We start from the raw sequence: 23,433 nt of genomic DNA, 5'->3' as shown, positions 1-23,433 counted from the left end.
TTACTACTTCATTGAAACAAAGGCCTGATTTTTAAGAATGTATTTGAATTATGGCTAGGGAGTTTCCTCTTGAAATGATACATTAACAAAACTTTTCCTATTGTCAAAATCATCTCCTTTCTAAAGCAGTTTTTCTGTTTTAAGGAGTGTTTGCCAAATTCTATCTGCATCCTGGACCACTTTTTGAGCACTTTTTATATAATTTCTAACGTTATTTAACCCTCCAAGTCATAGCTTGTGCTGTACACCAGCCACTGCAGCTTCCATAGGAAGCATTAGGAGTGCAGTGGTAAGGCATAACATATACTTATAATTACTCATGTCCATTGTAATGCTCCACAGTCAGGTTCAAAATCAACCTCAAGCTTTTGAAAAAAGCTAAAAGATTTTCACTATAAAACTCAATCACTGCCTGATCAGGGTTCTTACAAAGCATGCTGTAAGAATCAGGCCCAAAGTGACTTGTAGTTGAACGCGAGTACCTGGAGCTCTAACCATCCTTGTGGTTGTCAGTAGTAACCACTGTCACAGTTTGCCAGCTTTGTGACAATTGCTATTTGTGTGAGCGATAGAGAAGAGCTAAGAACTTAAAATGACTGCTTTCTACACATCCTTAGGAGTATGAATGTGGGTCAGTGTCACAATGCAAAAAAATAAATTCAATCTATTGAAAGTTGTGAGTTCTTGGTCTGTGAAAACTACACATTGTGGTTGGTCTGCAGTTTTGACATGTTACTTACGGAGGAAGGGGGAGAATTCCTCTGGTTGCTGTTTTAGGTGATGTAAGTGCATTTATATAAATTTCCTCTGTTTATTCTTGCTATCATAGAAACATGGATTTACAGTGCAGAAGGAGACCATCATTTCTGTGTTGACTGAAGTAGAGCTATCCAAACTAATTTCTTCTTTCCATTTCTTGATCTGTTGCCTTTTATGTTATGCCATGTAAAATGCACATCCATATGGTTTTTGAATGTGATAAAGAGTTCCACTTTTACTTCCCTTTCAAGATATGAATCCAAGACCTTAATACACCTGGTTAAGAACATAATTCCTCAGTTCCCCCTCTACTTCTTCTGTCAATATCCTTAAATCTTCGTCCCCTGGTTATTGATCTCTCGCTTAAAGAAAATCATAGAAACCCTACAGTGCAGAAGGAGGCCAGTTAACTCACTGAGCCTGAACTGACAACAATCCCACCCAGGCCCTATCCCTATAACCTCATCTATTTACCCTGCTAGTCTCCCTGACATTAAGGGGCAATTTAGCATGGCCAATGCACCTAACTTGCACATCTTTGGAAATGTCCTTCCACTCCTCTTATGTAGGCCCCGCATAATGTTGTATGCTGAGGTAATATTCTGGGGGTAAAATATCCTCTTTAGCATTCCAGAGCTTCACTGGCTGGGAGTGCAATGGACAAAATTTGCTCCACACTCTGTAAGCTTAGCCACAGCCTGAGGGTGATGTCATTTGTTGTCCCAACCTACTACTTTTACTATACATAATCCCCTAGCCATAGCTGTAGTTCCCTAGCGCCAACACTAAAGGAACTGGAAATCCTACCACCCACCAGCCTTCATACATCCACCTAAAGGCATTTGCTGCCAGCACAGAAATACAAGCCATGATCTATTTCTCTGCTGTGACAATTGGTGCTGCATCTACTAGCAGCGCTATCACAGATACCAGTCCCAAAGTTTTGTAGCACCAATGTAGTGGAAATGAGCCACTGCTATTGACTCAAGAGGGGCAGTGAATCATCTCAAAAAGCACCTTCACCCTAACAGCTACCACTGACTGTCCATCACCATTGTGCCTGACCATGGACAGGCCAGATGCTTTGTGCATCTTTAGATACCACCTGATGCTTTCTACAGGCTTTTATCAGCTATCAGAGGAAGCTTACGGTCAGAAGTCAAAGACTGGTGTGTGGACAATAACCAGATTTAAGATCATCAGTAAAAAGCCAGAGAGGGATGAAGAGACTTTTGTTTTTTAACTTGGTGAATTATTAGGATCTGGAATGCATTACCCCCAAGGGTGATGGGAACAGATTCAATAATCGCATTCAAAAGTGAAGTGAATATCTGTATGGAATGGAAGGATTTGAAAAGCCATGGAAAAAAGAGCAGGAGAATGGAATTAATTGGATAGCACTTTCAAAGAGCCAGAATAGGCATCATGGGCCAAATGGCCACTTCTATCTTGACTGATTTGATGATTCTACACGATTATAGAATCCCTCACGGCACTAGGGACCTAAGATAATTTACACTGAAATTGGAAAGCTTCATGCTGAAATCACAGAACCAAATATGGGACCTGAATCTCCTTGACTTCAATGGCAGCAAGAATTCACATTTCCAAGAAATCAGAACAATGGAGGAGCTAGGTGTAGGAGCTTTTCCTTGCTGGGCATTGAATTCAGCCTATAATCAACCTTTGTCCATTTTAATCCCCTAATCAGCAGTAGCATATTGCCAAAATAAAAAGATGAGATTGTTGATTCTTCATTTCAGTAGTTCTTCCTCAGGAGTCCTGCGGAAATGTTAAAATGTCTTTAAATGGGCATTAGTAGTTGTTAAAATGATACTGAAGACAAAGCACTTTTTTTACATACTACTCAAAACGCACAGTATAGTGTCAGTAAGCACATGTGATGAAGACCAAAATTCTTAAGAACATAAGAAGGCCAAGTCGGGCAGCACGGTGGCACAGTGGTCAGCACTGCTGCTTCACAATGCCAGGGTTGGGTCACCACCTTTGCGGAGCTTGCCTACATTTTCCCTGTGTCTGTGTGGGTTTCCTCTGGGTGCTCCAGTTTTCTCCCACAGTGTGAAAGATGTGCTGGTTAGATTCATTGGCCATGCTAAATTCTCCCTTAGTGAACCCAAACAGGTGCCGGGGGGTGGCAACTAGGGGATTTTCACAGTAACTTCATTGCAGTGTTAATGTAATACTTGTGACTCTAATAAATAAAAAAAACGACCTTCCAGAGTTCATACGCATTCAACGTGTCTGTATGTAGCTCCATCACTGTGCTCTGCTAAAGTCATCATGTTCCATGTGGAAGCTTTAATAATGAGCATTGGCAAACTGGTCAATTGCAGGAGCAATCATAGCTCAACTAGGTCCTGTTTTCATTCAACATCGAATGTTGAGCTTCAGGAAGATTTATTAGATAGCTATCATGATTGAGAACTTTGGCTGATCTTTATTTTTCCAATTCTAAGCCAAGGATGCGGAGGCCAGTTGTAGCGTTTTGCTGCCAATATGAGCTCTGCTGGCTTAGCATTGATTGAAGCCAGTGGACTTCCGGCTTTAACAGGCCCACTGCTGCACACAGCAGATCCTTTATGTACTGAGTCATCGGGGTGGGTGTAAGTAATACTTGAGCATTTTGGGGTTTGAAAACAATTTGGGTTTGAAATGCTGCCTGTTTTAACCGGGGATTCGATTGGGGTCAGAATCATAATACCAAGTAAAGGGAAACACCAATTTGCTATTAGGCTCCACTTTGAAACCTCCTCTTGCGTCTCTCCATTGTCAGTTCTCTCTCAAATCTCTCCATTATTCACTCCCTCTTGTAGAAAGGATGAGGAAGGAGGTGAAAGGTTATTTTATGTGTTGGAATTCTTTAAGGTAAATTCTTTGAAATGTTGGTGAGCTGCCAAAGAACATTTTTATTTCAAGCATCATGCTGGTTTGGATGTATTCTGATTGCATGTTCAATTAGTCATGAATGCAGTTCAGATTCTCAGGACAGAGATCCAATGGAAGTACTAATCGAGTTCTAAATATATTTTGTGCAATTACAATTAAGGTCTACATTAATTAACAATATACCTGGCAAGATAAAACTTTGATTCATTTCATTAATAAGAGAGAATATAGGTACCAGTTTATCATTTAATGGGGAGAGAATGTTTTCAGGAGTGTTTTTATATTTATTCAAAATATCCCACCTGTGTTTATATTAAAATCCATGATTCTGAAAATGCTTTTTATCATTTTATACAATATAGAAGATGTCCTGACTAAATAATTCTTTCTCTAACTTGGCTGTTTTGGTGGCATCACTGAGACAGAGAGCAAGAGTGACAGAGCGATGGGGGGGTAGTTTTCCTATCCCATTTGCCATTGGAATCAGAGCAGGCACAGAGTGAACCACACAAAAGTCCGTTGACCTCAGTTTTCTGTTGAGCCAGGAAATCCCATTCAGGGACACAGAGAGTCACACGGGGGGGAGAGAGAGAGAGAGAAAGACACGAGAGAGAAAGGTGCTTGCATCTTGCATCAAGCCTATTCACTTTAACATGGATGGTAAGTTCAGACCAGTTGTGGAGCTAGTCGAAACCAAGAAAAAGGCACATTATTAGTCAAATACCACATACCTTCCAAAAATATGTTTCAACTGGATCGCCTTTACTAAACTGGTCACATTGCAAAATGAGTAGGTTATCATTGTGCACTGGCCACAGTTAACCCTCAGTTTGCACCTTCACTAGTTTATTATGGCTGTTAAATATCTGCTAACCTTAACTCATGCTTTATTGAGGTATTTTGTCCTCCACTGTGACTGATTTGCATCTGTATCATTATTGCATAAATGTTGACATTTTGTTGAGTGTAATGCAACGACATTTTTCAGCACAAAGTGTTTGTGTTTCTAAATTACGCAGAAAGGAATCGAGAGGTTCTTGGTGAGTCATTTTCTGAGAGACACGATCAGTTTCTATATGATGTTACCAGGAAAACGGTTTTACATGTTTTTTTTTCTTTTTAATATCTCACAGTCGCCGAGGACACTTTCCCCCACACCTTCCACTGAGGTCAGTAAATCCCTTCATGTTCGTTCTCAGTTCCTCTTCATGGTCTTCACTGGCTTCATGCAACCGTGTTGGCTTCAGTGGACTAGTAGAATGTTTGGTCAAACAGTTCTTACTGTATGCTGAAACGAAACACATTGCAATATAGCCAAATATAACCCTCTCCTACTTTACAATGTTAAGTAGAGATGATGGAAACATAAAAATGCACAACAGCATCTGAAAGAGAAAAGACAAGGTAAATTCAGGAGAAAAGTGGATTATAATGAAAAGTTGCAACTTGATGCTTTTACCTGTCTTTTGCCTTTCAAATGCTGACAATCCTGCAGTTTTCTGTTGCCTCGTTTTTCAACACAAGTTCCCTATATAAAGGAAGGCTGTTTTTGTAATTAGCATTCCATTATAATCTCTGTGTATAACAGCGAAAATGTTATCCTTTGTTGTAAGATTTATAAAACAAAGTTGACTGTTAGTGACAGCTGAATGTCTTTCTGAGTTGTGGGGCTAACATTTTTGGTTTTTACTAGAGACCATGGTTTAATAAAACACATACAGAAGGAACTAATCCGTTTAACAAATATCTGTTAACAACAAGGTGCCCATTATTTAGAGCACACCAAATTCCAGACAGTAATATGCATTTTCATTTTTATGCCTGTATCTAGTATTTTCACTGATGTGAAATATATTACATTTGTGAATGTATAAATGCAGTGTCAATACCTTGTTTGTAGTGATAATGCTTAGTCAGTAACCAATGGAAGTGAAGGTCCTTTGCTTGAACTATTCTAATGAATCATTAATTCTGTGACTTGTTTTATATCATCTATTTTAAAAATTGACAAATCTCGGTGGAATTCAGTACCATCTTCGCTTAGAGCATTCATGAATCCTGGCCCTACAGACTCTTAAAATGAACACAGTAATGTGCTTGTAGTCATATAATATCCAAGATATTTCTTAAGGGGCCGTTATGGTGATTATGGTGAGGTATGGTGGCACAGTGGTTAGCACTGCTGTTTCACAATGCCAAGGACCCTGGTTCAATTCCCAGTTTGGATAAGTGTTAGTGCAGAATCTGCACATTCTCCCTATGTCTGCGTGGGTTTCCTCCAGGTGCCCTGCTTTCCTCCCACAATCTGAAAGACTTGGTGGTTAGGTGGATTGGCCATGCTAATTTCTCTCTCAGTGTAGGGGACTCCCTAGTGTGACGACTAGGGCACTTTCACAGTAACTTCAGTGTGGCGTTAGTGTAAGCCTATTTGTGACACTAATAAATAAACCTTAAAGATTATTAACTTGTTTGAAAAATCTGCTTTCCTTTGGTTCCCTTCCTGCTGATATGCAGCAGTTATAATCAATTCTGAGAGGACGCAGGAAACGCTGTCACCAGTTTTCCTATCCTCTATCCAACATGTTCCAACACAACATATCTAATGAAAGGGGCTAACTATCTACTCCTCAGAGGTACAGACTCACAATCATATAAACTAGTCACCATCATTTAACTGGTGGGTACCATGAATTGATGCATGCTTGCACTGTGCCTCAGGGAATGACAGGCCAGTTAGACATTCTCAAAGTGTGGTCACTGTTGCAATGTAGGGAAAAGCCAATTTATGCACAGCAAGGTCACGCAAACACTAAGTTTGTGTCCCTCTGCACTTCTCCTTCTTCCTTCTGCATGTGAAGGAAGCTGAGTTTCACTTGAACCCTAACCGTAGGTTTGCTGACTTTGAGGCACAGTAATAAATGACAGGGGTGGGGAGGGGGGGTTTAAATATGTACGGGGTTAAGTACTCGCACTGAGCTGAACTGCCAGTAGTTATTTCACAGATATCCATAATTGCTAAGCGGTTTTCATGAGTAAATGAGGATTATTCTCATTCCATATTGACAGATCTGTGAAATCTATACCAAGCGCTACAGAAAATCTATTACTTACACATCTTTAATCAATAAGGACATATCACCTCATTGACACAAAGGGTAATTAGTCCTAATATAAAAATAGGGATAGATTATATAATCAGGTACTTGGTTTAGTCAATTACCAGATGTGCTCTCACAATCAGAAATTGATCTCTATTCTCAAGGAAGTCATTTTTGTTTTTTTCACTGTCTCAGGTGTGCACAGTGTATTTGTCTTTGTCCTTTTGTGGGACATGGACATCGCTGGCTGGCCAGCATTTATTGCCCATCCCTCGTTGCCCTTGAACTCAGAGACGGTTGAGAGTCAACCACATTGCCGTGGCTCAGGGGCCACATGTCGGCTAGAAGGACAGAAGATTTTCTTCCCTAAAGGACGTTAGTGAACCAGATGAGATTTTCCAACAATCGACAATGGTTCCGTGGTCACCAGTAGATTCTGAATTCCAGATTTTTTTTATTGAATTCAAATTCCATCACCTGCCATGGCGGGTTTCGAACCAGAGTCCCCAATATGTTAGCTGAGTCTCTGGATTGATAGTCTAGCAATAATACCACTAGACCATCGCATCCCCGCTTCACGAGCTCTCTGCCTACTCAGTGTCAACCTCCTGGTCTTGTAATGTTCTCTCATTTGTTTAAATGCCACTACAGTTTGTGGCTTTTCTTGCAATAAAAAAAAGTGAGTCATGACGAGTTAGTTTTGATTGAAGATTTTTTTAACTTGGTGTGTTCTCTTGTCTGGCCAAGAGAGTGCACTCTAGTTGTAGTGCAATTTTTCCGCTTTTCACTGGGGTAAAATAACAATGACTCGTAACAAGGCTGGAATGAAATCTGTATTTCTTGGACCTTTCTGCCTCTCTATAATGTTGACTAAAAGATTAGCTCATAAAGAAGTTAAGGGAGTATTGAGGGGCCGTTGTTTTTCCTGACTTATCCAAGCCAATGTTCGTGGAGCATTATCGACTTGGATGTGAAAAAGTTCCACAGGGATGGTGGGGAAAGTAGGGGGGCGGGGGGGGGGGGGGGGGGGGGGGTAGTGTAGAAGTGCAAAGGGATAAACCTCTAAAAGCATTGCAAAACAGATTTTCAATGAAAATAATATTTGATATGATTGTCAGTCTGTTTAAAGACTTCATTGGCCAAGTGAAGATTTTAATCAAAATATTAGCACAAGTATGCCAAATGCCACATCAGTCTACTTGCTTTACTTTTCTAGTGTAGCTTCTTTTCATCTGGGACAGCTGTAAGACCTAAAGGAGTAACACTGGCTGTACTATTTGCAGCTGGCAACAGGACCAGAGCCTGGTGATAATACATTTGCACGATTTCCCAATACAACATGTGTTTGGAACGCCCTAACATCTGGGACTTGTTGCACATTTCAAATACAAACTTAATGTTTCCAGATGACTTGTTTCTAGATTGAGAAAAATGAATAGGACAGTTTGGCAATGAAAATGCCCAAAGTTGCCTTGAAATTAAGGTCTGTAATTAATTGTGAATTTTTCATCGACTGCTTACTATTTTCCTTGTCACTCACACTTGTCAAAAACATGTAGTTAGAAAATGAAATGTATATTTCCGGGCATGCCAACCTAGGAACTTAGGAAAAGCAACAATTTCCAATAAGCTAACAACTCGAATACAGACCTGAAAGCCTCTGACGTTTTTTTAAGTAATTAGACCAAAAGTGTATTGGGATATTGGATTGTAGAGATTCCTAATATTCTTTCACTGGAAAATAAACCATAATTTTAGGAATGTCTGAAGGGGGAAATTAGTTCAGAAAGCAAAAGCAGTCCTCAGAAAATGTTGCCTTTTGACGTGGGGCATTTTCCAATGTTTCGAAGTCTATAAGACGGGTCTTTGTATTTTGTCTGGCAAGGACAAGCAAATTATTTCATTCTACTGAAAAGTACGCCCTATTTGGGAATTAATCATTTATTTCATATTTGAAATCTTCTTTTTCTGCACGATCTACAATTGAGAGGAATGGTTTTATTTTTTACCTCAAAAGAAATTGTCTAATTTCAAACAAGAGAGTTGAAGGGAATTTTTTGTGACTGTGGGATCTTTCTAGTTAAGAGCTATGAGCAACAAAGCTACAACTACAATTGCAACAGTCTTTCCAAGTGCCACCCCTCCCTCTGCTCATACCCCAGTTGCCTTAAATATCTTTATACTTCACACCTCATCTGGCAAAACGGAATAAACAAGTGGCATCTCAGTTTTCAATAAATCTTTAATTCCCCCAAAACAACTTCAATACTAATTTTTTAAAACTTTTTTTATAAAGTCATAAAGCCAATATGCAGAGTGGACCAAGCAAACCTGAATCCAACTCCTTGCTTGTTCCAAAAGCCAAGCTGAATCCAATTCACGGTCCCCGTAAGGAGACATACAGGATCCAAACTGACAAGAAACGGCATTGCACCTGATCTTGGGCTTGACCTGACACTTGATCTTAACCAAAAGACTGAAAAGCCAGGTGAAAACCCCTGCACCATTTAAGCAAAAAATATACTTTTTTTCATCAAATATCTGAAAGAACGTTACAAACATTTCAAAATGGCCATCACACAAAGTGCAACAACATTCAGATTCTCTATATACATCATGTTGATCTCTTGAGAGTGCTTCAGTACAATGAAAGAATCACTACAGACATTTCAACATGCTCATTGGAAGTGGCGCAAAGATATTTAGGTTGTTTCCAAAGAGCAAATTGCACTCTGAAGTGCTTCCATACAATACAGGTGATATTCATTGTATACAGTTAATGTGAGTAATACAACCCAAGGAGGTTCAATACGAGTCCAGTCCCCTCTGTTCACCATGGCTAAAAAGTCTTAGACAGCAAACTTCCCCCATCAATAACTTTTAAACAAATATTTTACTCCATTCTTAAGGTTATAAGGCCAATGCCTAGAGTGGATTGGGCAGACTCGATCTATCTCCTTGCTTGCTCCAAAAGCCAAATTCAAATTGAATCCAATTCATGGTCCCCACCAGAGACAGCCCCCTTCACTGAGGAATGCTCCTTTTCCAGTTTCAGTTCCCCCCAGTAGCTCACCACCTTTTATCCCAGCCCACTCAGTCATTCTGAACTGGGCACTAGATAATGGCGTAAAGTCTTTGCTTTGAACAAAACAAGTGCAATTGAATTGAGTCTGATTTGAAAAGTGTCTTTCTTTCCCCAAGTTGCTGGGTAAGCTCATTTGCAGATCACCTAATGCCAAATCTGGCCCCTGCCCCAGCACAATTGAGCAAGATTGTAAAACTTGGTTTTTGTTAAATTTTGTTTCATAAATATTCCTTGATTGATTTAAGACTGGTAACTTGGTGGAGTTTTATTAATACAGCTGAAAATTGGTTTACCACAAAAATGAGCATTTTAAATCACAGTCATTTCACCAGCTGTGGAAAACTCGACTTTAAATTCCTGAAAATGACTTTTTAAAAATATACAAAACCGCTTTCTCATTATACTTAAGTTAAATAGACAATTTAATGGTAATTAAAACCTTTTCAAACGAGCCTATTCATGCTTATTTGCAACTGTTTGGGGAGGGAACTCTTATTTGTTTAGGGAACTCTTCCCTGCTCTGATATTCCTTTCTTGTACAGTGGTGTCAGGTGTGGCTGAACAGTGTCACTTGGAAGTGCAGCGTGACATTGGGAGCAAAATAATACAGTGAATCAAACTTTTAACACCACAGTGATGAGTATCCAAGGTGCAATAGGTTGTGCTAGGCTGCAACAATGTTGGGATGTATGGTGGCAGTGATGGATGGGTCTCTTAGGGAATTCAGCTGCACACTATACAGCATCCAACTTTCATTATTAATACATTATGTTTTTATTGTCAACTCAATTCACTGTTGAAATTTGTGTAAACATTCCAGCATGTGTCATGCTCTCATTTTAAAAGAATAATAATATTTAATATGACTGTGTGGCTTGTCTGACCCGAGTGTGAAATATCTGTAAATATGTTTTAGGCATATCACGATGCAAGGGATCGAATGGTGCACAGGTCCTCCAGCCAAGGATCTATCAGCTCTCCTGTTTATAATCGCCACTGTTATACTCCCACTGTTGCCCGCTCTCCACAGCACTTTCACAGACCTGGTAAGTGAATCCACCCAATACCAGGACTGTAAAACTGAAAGACAACGGCAGGATGGGGGGGTGGGGTGGGGGGCAGTGGTGGGGGGTGGTGGTTCTTTATTTTTTGCTTAAAATAAAATTTTAAAAGTAGTTCAAAGAATGAATGATTTTTGTTTTAAATGGCAAGTCACAGTGAGCTTTCTTGCAGGTTTGAACGATACTTGAAAATACGGTGTATTTTTCAGCTTTTATTACGTTCCAAGTTGTACTTCAAATGAGATTGTGAGGTTTTCAAATTCAGAGAATTGCTTTTCAGTGGCCTGTCATTTACATTTTATGTAATGCTGAGATACCTACTGGAATGTTCTTAGCTTGCAGAAATAATTATTTTGAATCGTGTAGTTTATAATAATGTGAGGTTTGTGTGATGTTTAATGTTACTGGAGTGCTCATTCTGAATGTGGACAGGCATAACATTGGCTACTTTCAGGGAGGAGCCTGTGACCTTTCTTTGATGGACAACACAAAAAGTAAACAAGCGTAAAAGCATGGGGGTTGATCTTAGCCCTAACTGCCCTGTGGAAACCAAATGAGTGGTTATAATCTTTTTGGAGCAAAATGAACGACCAGTTAAACCAAATCAAATAAACTGAGGGAGGATGAATAGTTACGAATGTTTACTTTCTTGCCCAGACACTGCTCTTAACCAGTGTCTTGAATACAAACTCACAGGGATTTCTAGACAGATGCCTTGAACATTTATGTAAACTGTGGTCTTAATAGTTCAAGGGAACCTCAAAGATATTTTAACTGGGGCCTTGAGCTGGAACACTTCCCCACCAAACTGAAGTAGGTTGATGGGAAGAATAGAAAGGCCTTCCAGCTTAGCTAAAGAACGTCCTTTATGGGACCAGAATAAGCATGTGTTCCTGATGTGTTCTGTACATCATGCCTCCCAACCACTCCCCACTGCCCCCCCCCCCCCCCCCTGCCCCCGGATACCTCTCACAAGATTCTTCCAAACACCTCTTCTTTGCCATTTACCGGGAGACCGCCGGGTTGTTGGCATTCACCCTGCACCTTCTTCCTTCTATTCAGGCAGGAAGAGGATCACCGGCATTTCAATGAAGCCTGAAACTTAAGTCAGCTGGTGCATCATTCCCCATTCATCCAGCTCCCCCACCCACCCAAAATCCACTCTGGGTAAATAATGTCCCCACTACATCATTAAACCCCAGGCGGGCCTGTTTTGGGAAGCAAAACACCTTTTGGAACTATAAAAACTATCAGGAAGTGAAAAATGTGAGGTTCTGGATGAGCATCACAAGAGACTTGTCCATTGATGTAGCACTTGGATTCTTCATGGTGTAATAGTTCAAAGAGCTGCATTGCTCTAAATGAAGAATAATATATGAGCTTTTGGACAATAATAACTGGGACATTATCCTTGTTATGCAGAAGGTAAATCGGTAAACCCTGATTAGTTTAAATAGACATTGCATTGAAAATTCCGCAATTACCTGCAGCCTGTCAAGGTAGAACTGCTTTTGCATTTTTTTTCCCACTAATTTATTTCAGTCAACAATCATTGCCATTCACTCCAGGATAGTTTAAGATCCTTTACTGTGTTACATTGGGTGTTTTACTTGGTTCTATAATGATCTGCTCACCAGTTTTTATAATCCCAGCCTTTGCCTTTCATTCAATCCGCCCAAAGGCCTACTCCGTTGCAGGGCTGTGCAGTATTTTCTGTACCTGTATACTAGTGGTTATTGCTCCACTCACAATGACTTTCCCCATTTCAATACGATGGGCTGAATTTTACACTGGGGACAGGGTCCCGATCCCCAGTAAAAACATTAACGGTGTGACCACACACATTGCACCAGTAAGGGGATGGGGACTGCATTGGACAAGGCAGTGGTGAGGGGAAACATGGGGATTACCTTAGGGAAGCTTCCCATCTGCAAAGGGGACCTGAAAAGGAGGCACCCTCCCTGACCAGCTACCACCCTGCCAGGCTTTACCTGTTGGTCTGGACACTTGACACCAGCCTCCTTAGCCCTGGCTAGAATGCCAGCAGTGGCAGGAAGTGGCCCTCACATGACCATTACTTGGCCACTCAAGGCACAACATTGGCCCAAGATGAGTGGGCCACCAAACACCTCCCCAGCATGGGTAGAATCACAGTGGGGTGTGTGGGTGGAGGAACCGCACTACTTGCATGGCACCCCATTTTATGGCCAATCCACCCTGAGAGAGTTGGAAACTCTGGCCAATGTCATGTTCCATGTAGGTAGGTAAAAGCTGGACTTTCCTAGCCAAGATGGTATTCTAAAAATTACCCTTTATCAATCCTCGAGTCACTTGGCAGCACTTCACAAATCCTCGACATTAAATTTAATGCTGTTTGGCATTTTTCTGAAATGTTGGCAAATATCCAAATCTATCTTTTTTTTCTAACGTAAGAACAGGTAAAGGATGTGGAACCCCCGGAGCCTGTCCTACCATCCAATCAGATGTGAACTCTCTTAATGCCATTACCCAACAAATTCTACCAATCTCAGTTTTGAAATTTTCAACTTGCATTTGTGTAGCACCTTTAGTAAAATACCTGAGGGATTTCAGTATCCTCTTTAACGTTGTGAAGCCTCACTGTAATCTGTCAATGTATAGTGTATCCAACATGTATGAAATGCATGGCAATCTTTATACTGAACATTATACTGAACATATTGAGAACATGAAGAGTCATTTCTGAATGTGTTTCCTGTTAGAAAGTTATTATCGTGGCTATTGTGTACATTCTGCTGCCACTGTTGATGATGTTTTAATTTTTCTGCCTGAGATAATATTTTGATGTGTTCTTTCTCCAATGGTCATAACACCATAGCAATTATTTTGTTAAATATAAGCCTTCAGGCTTGATATAATTTCATCAGTTCCAGTTTTTTAACTTGTAACTTATAATAGTAACATTTCATGAAATTAATCTCCAAAGATGACATTGTATTGCTTTAGATTAAAACAAATAACATTGGAAATGCAGTCCACATCGAAGAGCAAGAGATTTAATTTCAGTTGTGACCCAGAAAATGAGCCTCTCTTCCTGTTGCAAATGCACTTGACCTGTTGTACACTCCCAGGGTTTTCTCTTTAAAAGTTTCCTGTCATATACCTGTGTATCAAAGATTTCATCAATGATCCAGAACCTTCAACAATAGATAAACCTTGATACAAGAGTGAATCACTCTGCCCCTTGGACAATGCACTGAGTCACTGAAACAAATACTAACAATTGCAGCAACATCACGAGCAGCTTTTGTTATTATGCTAGTCTAGGGCGGCACAGTTGTTAGCATTGCTGCCTCACAGTGCCAGGGATCCGGGTTCAATTCCCGTTTGGGTCACTGTAGGGAGTTTGCACATTCTCCTTGTGTTTGTAACATAGCAGGCAACTTACTGAGAATTGGTGAGTGTTAAATGAGAGGACAATTGCAACAATGCACCTGCGATTTCCCAATTAACCAACCATCCCAGTGTCATGATACAAGGCCCTAGAATGTTCTTTGCTTTCATTTTTGTCTGTTCTGTCCTTCTTCCCATTCTTTTTTCCCCATTTTTAAAATGATCTTTCATTATATTTCTATTCAATGTAACCTAACCTTGATATTCTTGCTGATTTTTGATTTAGAAGAAAAAAATGTTTTTTTTCCTGAGACTCTACTTTGGAGATAGAAGGCAATTTGTAAAATCTTTGATTCTTTAGTCACCTGTAGTTTAGCAATTTCAAGTTTGATCTGGTTCTAATGCATTGGCAAATTTCTTGCATCATCAGTGAGTTATCTTGTTGTTGTGGCAGAAATGTGACAACTAATTTCATTAAATGTACTGTCGTGTACAGTAATATATGTCTCAGGTTATTGTTGTCTGCATCATATACACTGTAACCTCTTTTGTCTGGAATGCTTGGGACTATGTTGTTTCTGGATTTCAGAATTTTCTAGATGTTGAAATCACATTAGAATGCCTAACCACAAGTGTGTGAACCAGTAAACACTATAGATAATATTTTTCTGAAGCATAGAACAGTGATAAAACATTATAAAGCTGGAATAAAAATTACTTGTCCAAATATTCCATCCTTCATGTCTCCTCTCCCAAAGTACTGTACTAAAATGATACCATGAGTTACATGGATTGCTTAAAATGCTTCCAGGCAACTGGCGTTTCCAAAGAATAGATTTCCAGATTGGATAGGTTAAGAACATAGGAAAAAAAAGAGTTAAGAGCAGGGCGGCAAGGTGACACAGCACCTAGCACTGCTGCATCACAGCGCCAGGGTTCCGGGTTCGATTCCCGACTTAGGTCACTCTCTGTGTGGAGTCAGCATATTCTTCCTGTGCCTGCACAGGTTTCCTCCAGGTGCTCTGGTTTCCCCTGTCAGTCAGAAAGACATGCTGGTTAAGTGCGTTGGCCATGCTAAATTCTCCCTCAGTGGACCCAATCAGGTGCCGGAGTGTGGCAGTAACTTCATTTCACTGTTAATGTAAGCCTACTTTTGACACTAATAAATAAACTTGAAGCACAAGTGGGCAGTTCGTCCTTCAAGACTGCTCTGCCATACAATCAGCTCATAGCTGATCTTTTCCTGATCTCAAATCCACCTCCTTACCTGTTCCCCATATCCCTTTAACTCACTTTGTTATCAAGTTACAACTCTCCTGTTCATACTGGAGAGGTTACAATAAAACTGTTCAATCTAACTATTTAATGATTGAGACATGTAGTCCCTGTAAAAAAAAAAATGACTTTGACCCTGTTTGCTGGTACATCAATTAGAACTCTCACTGATAATACGATACCCAGTTAGAATGACCTCAAGTGTCAGAGCAGAAGGATTGTTCAGGATGCCAGACAACTGACTCCATTCATGATACTGTGATACCATAGCCCCAAAGATGATTTGTTTTTGTGCAATGTACGATTTTAGTGCAATAGTCATTCCAAAATGATGTACTGTTGCCAATTACCCATTTTGCAGGATAGGCTAGTTTTATTTTCAGTGTAGTGGCTTGAATAGACTTTGTTGGAGCAAAGGAGTATTTATTGAATGCATTGAGTCCTGATTTTAGACAGCATTTCACAGAATATATTTGAGAACCAGAATATGTTACTCTTTACTTTGTGTTTGAGGCATGCTTTCTGTATTCCTATTTTTCAATAATGTTTACCCATCTGTGTTTTGACATTTATTTCAGCTCCTTCCTTCTACATAGGTATGTCATTGCCCACGATTTCACTTTCGAAGACTTACAAGCACAAAAAACATAACAGCCTTGAGTTGCACTTTGCCTTACCTGGTATGGATGTTAAAAAGGAAAGCATTAAACATTTCATAGGATCCCTACAGTGCAGAAGGAGGCCATTCGGACCCATCATGTCTGCACCGATAACAAACCCACCCAGACCCTATCCCCATAGCCCCACATATATACACTGCTAACTCCACTAATCTCTGCATCCTGGTGCACTAAATGTCAATTTAGCATGGCCAATCAACCTAACCTGCACATCTTTGGACCTGGGGAGGAAATCGGAGCACCCACACAGATGTGGGGAGAACGTGCAAACTCCACACAGACAGTGACCCAAACCAGGAATCGAACCCAGGTCCCTGGATCTGTGAGGTAGCAGTGACAACCACTGTGTCACCATGCCACCCATTGGAAGGATTGGGATAAAGACAATGGCTGCAATTTTCCTGAATTGGGAATGTGTGCCCACGCCAGCAGCAAACTGGATGGAGTGGGGGGGGGGGGGCGGTGGTGGGGAGTGCGGTGCAGGGTGCAAAATTATAGGTCTGGAAGGGAAGGGAGAGCATGTGGAGGGTGGAGTGGAGGGCAGCAGGGAGGGGGATCTTAGGGGGCCTGAGTGGGAGGTCAGATCAGATAAATCTCACGCCTGTGTGGTTTGGGTGGGGGGTGGGGTTGGATGCCTTTCATTGCCGAGACGTTTCTGGTAGGTACTTCCTTGACTCTTGGGGTCTGGTATACCAGGTTCTCACCTGTCAGGACCTGTACGAAAGCCTACTCAGTGCAGATCCTACAGGAGAGGCAGGTGAATCGTGAGAACTATTTGAATCAGGTTTCAAGCCAGCTAATTATATTTTAAAATTGTGAATTTTAACTTGCAGGTGGGGGCCTAACCAGCAGCGCAACATGGGAGGGTCACAATGGGTTTGGCATTTGGCACGGAACCCGTTTTTCTGCCAACTCCTGATTCTCCGGGCCATCGCAATACTCACCAGACCTGGAGAATCTGCCAATAAAGACTTTCCCTACCGCTCCCCCTTCCCCCCCATGCCATGTTTTGCAGTAGCAGAGGTAGCCCATCAGCGGGATCTTCCTGTCCCGCCACTGTCAATGGGGTTTCCGATGTTTGAATCCCTGCCACTGATGAACATGAGGGGGGCTGTCCCATTGTTGGAGAGGTGGGAAGATCTTGCTGATGGGAGGGGCTGGGAAATCTCTGTTTAATGCTGAATTAATGTTTTATATGGAATGATGTTGCCACTTGTGCATCATTTCCTAATATTCTGCTTATCTGCACAGTTAATTCCTGCTGCAAAAACCCCTATCCCCACTCACCTACGCTGGCTCCCAGCCCAGCAACACCTAAATGTAAAAATTCTCATCCTTGCCTCCAAAGCCTTCCATGACCTTATGCCTCCCTACTTCAGTAACATCCTCCAGCTCGTGAACCCTCTGAGATATCAGTGTTCCTCCAGTTCTGGTCTTTTGCACAGCTCCTATTATAATTGCTCCATTATTAGTGATGATGTTTGTAGCTGCTTAGTCCCCAGCACTCGAATTCCCTCCCTGAAATTCTATGCTTGCCACCTCTTCCCTTTTAGGCGACTCTTTAAAACAGACTTCTTTAAACTCACTTCTTTCCTTATGTGGCATGATGTCAAATTTTGTTTGGTAACACACTTGTAAAGCACTATGGGATATTTACTATCCTAAAAACATTATCAGGGTAAATTGCAATTATCAATCTCAGATTTTAAAACTACACACCCTGACGTAACAGTGACCCGAGCCGTATACTGTTCTGTGCTGATGGTATTCTCCAGACACTGTTTGGTGTTGTTGGGAAATAGACAACATCAAGAAGTCATTGTCAGTGCAGACACTAATACATTTGGAGTTCCCTCCACTCCTTGGCCTTGGCTCCCTGCTATGTTTTGTGGTGAAGCCACCTTTGGTAATTGTTTGGTTCAGGCATGTTCTTTAATGTTAGCATTTTAAATTGGATTGAAGGATTATTTGTCTATTAGTTTGCACATGATTTCTTAAGGAATGGATTGTAATATCCATTATTTAAATCAACTTTGTTATTTTATTTACAAGCTATGCTGTGCAGAATCCACTTCTTGGTTACAGTAAGATTCAAATACAGATATTTACATTGGGTTTTACAACATTTCATATGTAGCGAATTATGACTTCTAATTTTCTTCAGTTCTATCCAGACCAGCTGAATAATCATCTTGAAGAGATGCTCTTTCAGAATCAATGATTAATGAAAGGATAGCATTCTATTCAGATAATCCAGTTAAAAAATTATTACCTCTTATTCACGCAATGGAAGTTCTTCAGTTGTTGCACATGAAATGTAATTTATTTAACCGTCTGGGATTATAATACACACTGACCTTGAAATATAAATATGTGTTTCATATTTATAATGCCAAATTGGATGTTGAAGTATAACATAATAGAATTATTCCAAAAGGGTCCAGTGTTCAAATATTTCTGCTCATTCATGTTGAAGTAGAATTATTTGTCTGTATTTTATTGGAAACAAAATCTTGCAATACATTACACAGTGAAAGTTTAAGTGAGTGTCCTTTAAGAATGTGTGAAGTTTTCTAGTTAAACTAACACCATTAAAGTGTAATTGGAGTCACCTTGCTCTAATGTAATCTTTAGATTAATTTTCATTACTTTTATTGCTGCACATCCATTTTTGTTGTATAAAAAATGAAAAAAAAAATTTCTCCCGTTCTCATTATCCTTTACTTTTCTTATTGGAGGCAATGAGCCATCCAGTGGTCGGAACTCCCCTCTCCCTAGTCGACCAGACAGCAGGCCCCCGACACCATCTTATGTTCAGGCCCCCAAACATTTCCATCTTCCAGGTAGGAGTTCAAGCACCTCAATTTCAGCGTTGCAGTATAGGCTGTAGCTATGTTTCCATGTCCTGTCTCCATTTCTCCTCACACTGGTTCTTTGGATACAGCTTTTCAATCTGTGCTCACACTTGCGAAGCAAGCCACCTACTAACATATGTGGTCGCCAGATTGCTTTCACAGTGTGGGTATGTGTCCGCGTCTGTTAGAATTCGCACTCGTCCAATTTGGTCTGGAGATTTCTAAAATGGGGCTCAGAAGGTTGCATTTTTGAACGGAAATTCAATTCTTTGCTTTATAATGTACAACCCTTAATTGTAAAGATTTTAATAGCTTTGAGTGGATGCTCAGAGTAAAAAATTAAAACGTGAGACATAATTTGCTACCCTACCTCAGTGCCTTTTTGGATATAACAAAAAGCAGCAACCTGCTCTCTGTCCTCCATCTACCTTTACTTCAAAACTCACGCTTTCACCTGACAGTATATTACTGAGCCTAATCAACATGAAGCAAAACTATAGCAGCAATGTCTGTCAGACAAATAATAGACAACACAGGCAGCATCTTTGCAATGCTTGTACATGAACCATTGTATAGGCCTGGATCTGTCAACTGAGTTACATTGGCATTTGTAAACCTTTTATTGTTGCGTGGAGATGCATTAGTTTTGTAGAAAAAGCAAAAATACTAGATAGTTGTTGTAGATCCCAGTTGTAAAGTATATGAATGTGGACATGTTAGCAACATTTAAATGTAGTCTGACTACCAGATGTGCTGGTCTTTTGGAGGTCTGTTGCATAAATGAACATTGAAAGTATCACAAAAGGCTATTACTTGTAACAGTATGTGTAATTAATAGTAAAAGGAATGCATTGTAGATAGAGATATATTGCTATGGACAATTAATTTCAGTATTGGTTGCTTCAGACTGTAGTGGTGAAGAGGTACTGATAATAAAACTGTCGATAAATGGTGGAAAAGCCTCAATGACTCATTAAAGACTGATTTTACTTTGTTTCACACAAGTCAAGTAACAAAAATAAGAGGGAATGCACTTGCAGTAAGACACTGAATTGGTACAACAACAAATTGACTTGAACAGTTAAGATGGAAATACAAGCCAAGGTAGTCTTTCATCATAATGCAATATTCTTTGCTTTCACTATACATTGAGATGGTTTTCTGAGAATCATAGAAGCCCTACAGTACAGAAGGAGGCCATTTGACCCATCAAGTCTGTTCCAACCACAATCCACCCAGGTCTGTTTCCCTTAACCCTCATTTACCCCTGATGTTAGGGTCAATTTAAAATAGCCAATTCAACCTAATCCACATATTTTTGGACTGTGGGAGGAAACCAGAACATCTGGATGAAACCCATGCAGACATGGGGAGAATGTACAAACTCCACTCAGTGACCCAAGGCTGGAATTGAACCTGGGTTCCTGGCACTGTGAGGTAGCAGTGCTACCCACTGTGCCATCATGCCTCCCATTTTCATGACAAATTGCCAAATTAAGACCCTTATGATAATGTGAAAAGATATTACTGTCACTGTAAAAGATAATTACAGAATGGCAATCACAATCTAATCATAATTTAATTTCATATTATCCAGATTATTGTTTGTTGAAAACAGATTTTACCTCAATTGGATTCATTCTTCTTTCATTTCTTCTGACTTTCCAGCCTAGGTCACAAAAGTTCTCAGCACGGTGGCACAGTGGTTAGCACTGCCGCCTCACAGCGCCAGGGACCGGGTTCGATTCCTGACTTGGGTCACTGTCTGTGGCGTTTGCACATTCTCCCTGTGTCTGCATGGGTTTCGTCCGGTGTTCCTATTTCCTCCCACAGTCTTAAAGACGTACAGGCACTTGAGTGTGACAACTAGGGGAATTTCACAATAACTTCATTGTAATGTAATGTCAGTCTTACTTGTAACTAATAAATAAACTTTATCTTATCTTTATCTTCTTGCTTGAGCGGATTGTGAATGTTGACAGAGTATTCACCCCGAGGGTGGTATCAAGACCAAGAAGAAACCTACCCTCAACTGACATTCCCACGTGTGCAATCTTCCATCAGAATCTTTGTTCCAGTAGAAATGTTGAGTGGCATTCAGGAAATAGCAGAGTTTTCATTGCTCAAATTCAGAAGCAGACTGACTAATTCTGGCACCTCTTATTCCCACCTGATTGAAACCAGTGACCAGAGCACAGACTGGGGACATGTGCCCATGACTTTCAGAACTATGTCCAAAATGATGCCACGTTTATCAGCCAAACTGGGGTTCATTATTCTCAGGGAAGTTGTTCTATGTGTAAAGAATTTTGCAAAAGAGTTGAGAAAACTTTAGTCCAAAGAGAGGAGCTGTGAGAACAAACTAGGGATAGAGACATGACCAGCAGAGTCACTGAGACAGCCAGGTGAATGTGCCAAGGTGCTGTTGTATCTCTGGATGGGCTGTTGGTGCTGTAGTGTCCAAGTTGCATCCCTCAAAGTCCATTTTTGCAACAGAAACTCTTGACTTCCACATGGGTCACTTCTCCTGAGGAAAATTAATTATCGCCCTACTATCTTGTGAATTATAAACTGCATGATATTGAAACAGTTTTTGCTTGCAGACAGCAGAGGTAACATCTAAATTAAAATAACCAAATGACAATGCAGAAATGAATATGGTCTGTTAGGGTGGCAGTTCTGAAGTAAAATGACCATGGATGTAAACCTTCAGGTTTTCCCCCCTCCTCCAACACTTCCCTTTTGGGGCAGCAAGGTGGAACAGTGGTTTGCATTGCTGCCTCACAGTGCCAGGGACCCAGGTTCGATTCCTGGCTTGGATCACTGTCTGAGCGGAGTTCTGCCCATGTCTGCGTGATTTTCCTCAGTTTGCTCCGGTTTCATTCTATAGTCCAAAGATGTGCAAGTTAGGTGGATTCATCAAGCTAAATTGACCCTAGTGTCAGGGGATTAGCAGGAAAAATATTTAGGGTTACAGGGAAAGGACCTGGGTGAGATCGGTGTAGGCTTGATGGGCCAAATGGCCTCCTTCTGCACTGTAGGGATTCTATGAGTTCAGAAAATGCAGCTTCTGAATTGAAAACTAATTTCAAAGTTCTTGGCAGATCCATGCACTGACTTGATGAACTGGAAATATGTATAGGCAGACGAAAGAATCTTGTGTTAGCGTTTTAGATCTCTCCCAGCACATTGTGTTTCTGTGTGTTTTATGTATTTTTGTCCTATCAGCAACAATGAGGCTGTAATATTCCATAATCCAGTGTTCTGCTTCGAGCAGTTTATTATTGAAGTACATCCCTCATGATCAAGTTTGAGAGATTTCAGTTAATGAATATAAAGTAGACACACAATCCCAAGCTTATGCATCATATTGCTCTCAGTTCCTCCTGGTTACGGTTCGAAAGGTAAGCTGTGTGTCATTCTATTTTAAACTTGTTGCCATTGATCTGCTTATGCACTGCTTCTAAAACTCCTGAGAGATATCGGCCATATACTTACTAATGATTAAGATATCGTCTATTTCATTGATGTGTCCAAACAAACCTCAAAACTGAGTTCACAATGGCTGCCAGCCAATACGTTACCCCTGTGCAGTGACGCAGTGACACAGTGACCTGGTGTAATGTCACACACCAATTTTGCCATGTCTCAGAAACATAGAAAATAGGTGCAGGAGTAGGCCATTCGCCCCTTCAAGCCTCCACCACCATTAAATATGATCTTAGCTGATCATACACTTGCAGTATTCCAGTCCCGCTTTCTCTCCGTACCCTTTGATCCCTTTAGCCATGTTGCACTGCACCTGCCCAGCAGCACAGTAACCTCAGCCTGTGCCATACTGACAGTTCTGCCTTATATACTTTAGAAGCACAGTGGTTAGCACTGCTGCCTCACAGCACTAGAGACCCAGATTTGATTCCAGCCTTGGGTCACTGTCTGTGTGGAGTTTGTACATTCTCCCCTTGTCTGCATGGGTTTCGTCTGGGTGCTCTGGTCTCCTCCCACAGTCCAAAGATGTGCAGGTTAGCTGGATTGGCTGTGCTAAATTACCCGTTGGTGTCTCAAGATGTGTAGGTTAGGGGGATTGGCAGATTAAATGTGTGGGGTTAGGGGGGTAAGAAGCTCTGTCAGGGAGTCGGTGCAGACTTGATGGGCTGAATGGCCTCTTCTGCACTGTAGAGACTCTATGAATACTGTTCCTGCTTAGTGTTGTACTAGCCTTGCACAGTCATTTAATGATCCTGTCTGATGCTACTGGGGCCACCTAGAATGGTACTCAGCCTTCAGTGACGCACAGAGTGTGCAGGTCACTATATTAACCTTGTCTAATGCAACAGCATG

At 40.8% G+C, this 23,433-nt stretch overlaps 1 protein-coding gene across 10 annotated transcripts in view; it reads left to right on the top strand.

Annotated features, from left to right (window-relative positions):
- The window catches only part of ablim1b (actin binding LIM protein 1b), a 385,473-nt gene that overhangs the window by 331,315 nt on the left and 30,725 nt on the right, over positions 1-23,433 (top strand). For 5 of the 10 annotated variants that reach the window (XM_080205823.1, XM_080205821.1, XM_080205819.1 and 2 more), the window contains 3 exons: positions 4,800-4,835; positions 10,766-10,895; positions 18,976-19,080. In XM_080205823.1, the coding sequence (XP_080061949.1) occupies positions 4,800-4,835; positions 10,766-10,895; positions 18,976-19,080 (271 nt within the window). The remainder of the gene's footprint in view (positions 1-4,799; positions 4,836-10,765; positions 10,896-18,975; positions 19,081-23,433) is intronic. The other 5 variants (XM_080205827.1, XM_080205826.1, XM_080205824.1 and 2 more) reach the window with 1 other exon arrangement.

This window comes from Carcharhinus amblyrhynchos, chromosome 17 (genome assembly GCF_965287045.1).
Source record: "Carcharhinus amblyrhynchos chromosome 17, sCarAmb.v2.hapA, whole genome shotgun sequence".
NCBI lineage: Eukaryota > Metazoa > Chordata > Chondrichthyes > Carcharhiniformes > Carcharhinidae > Carcharhinus > Carcharhinus amblyrhynchos.
This window is presented reverse-complemented; position numbering and strand designations above follow the sequence as displayed.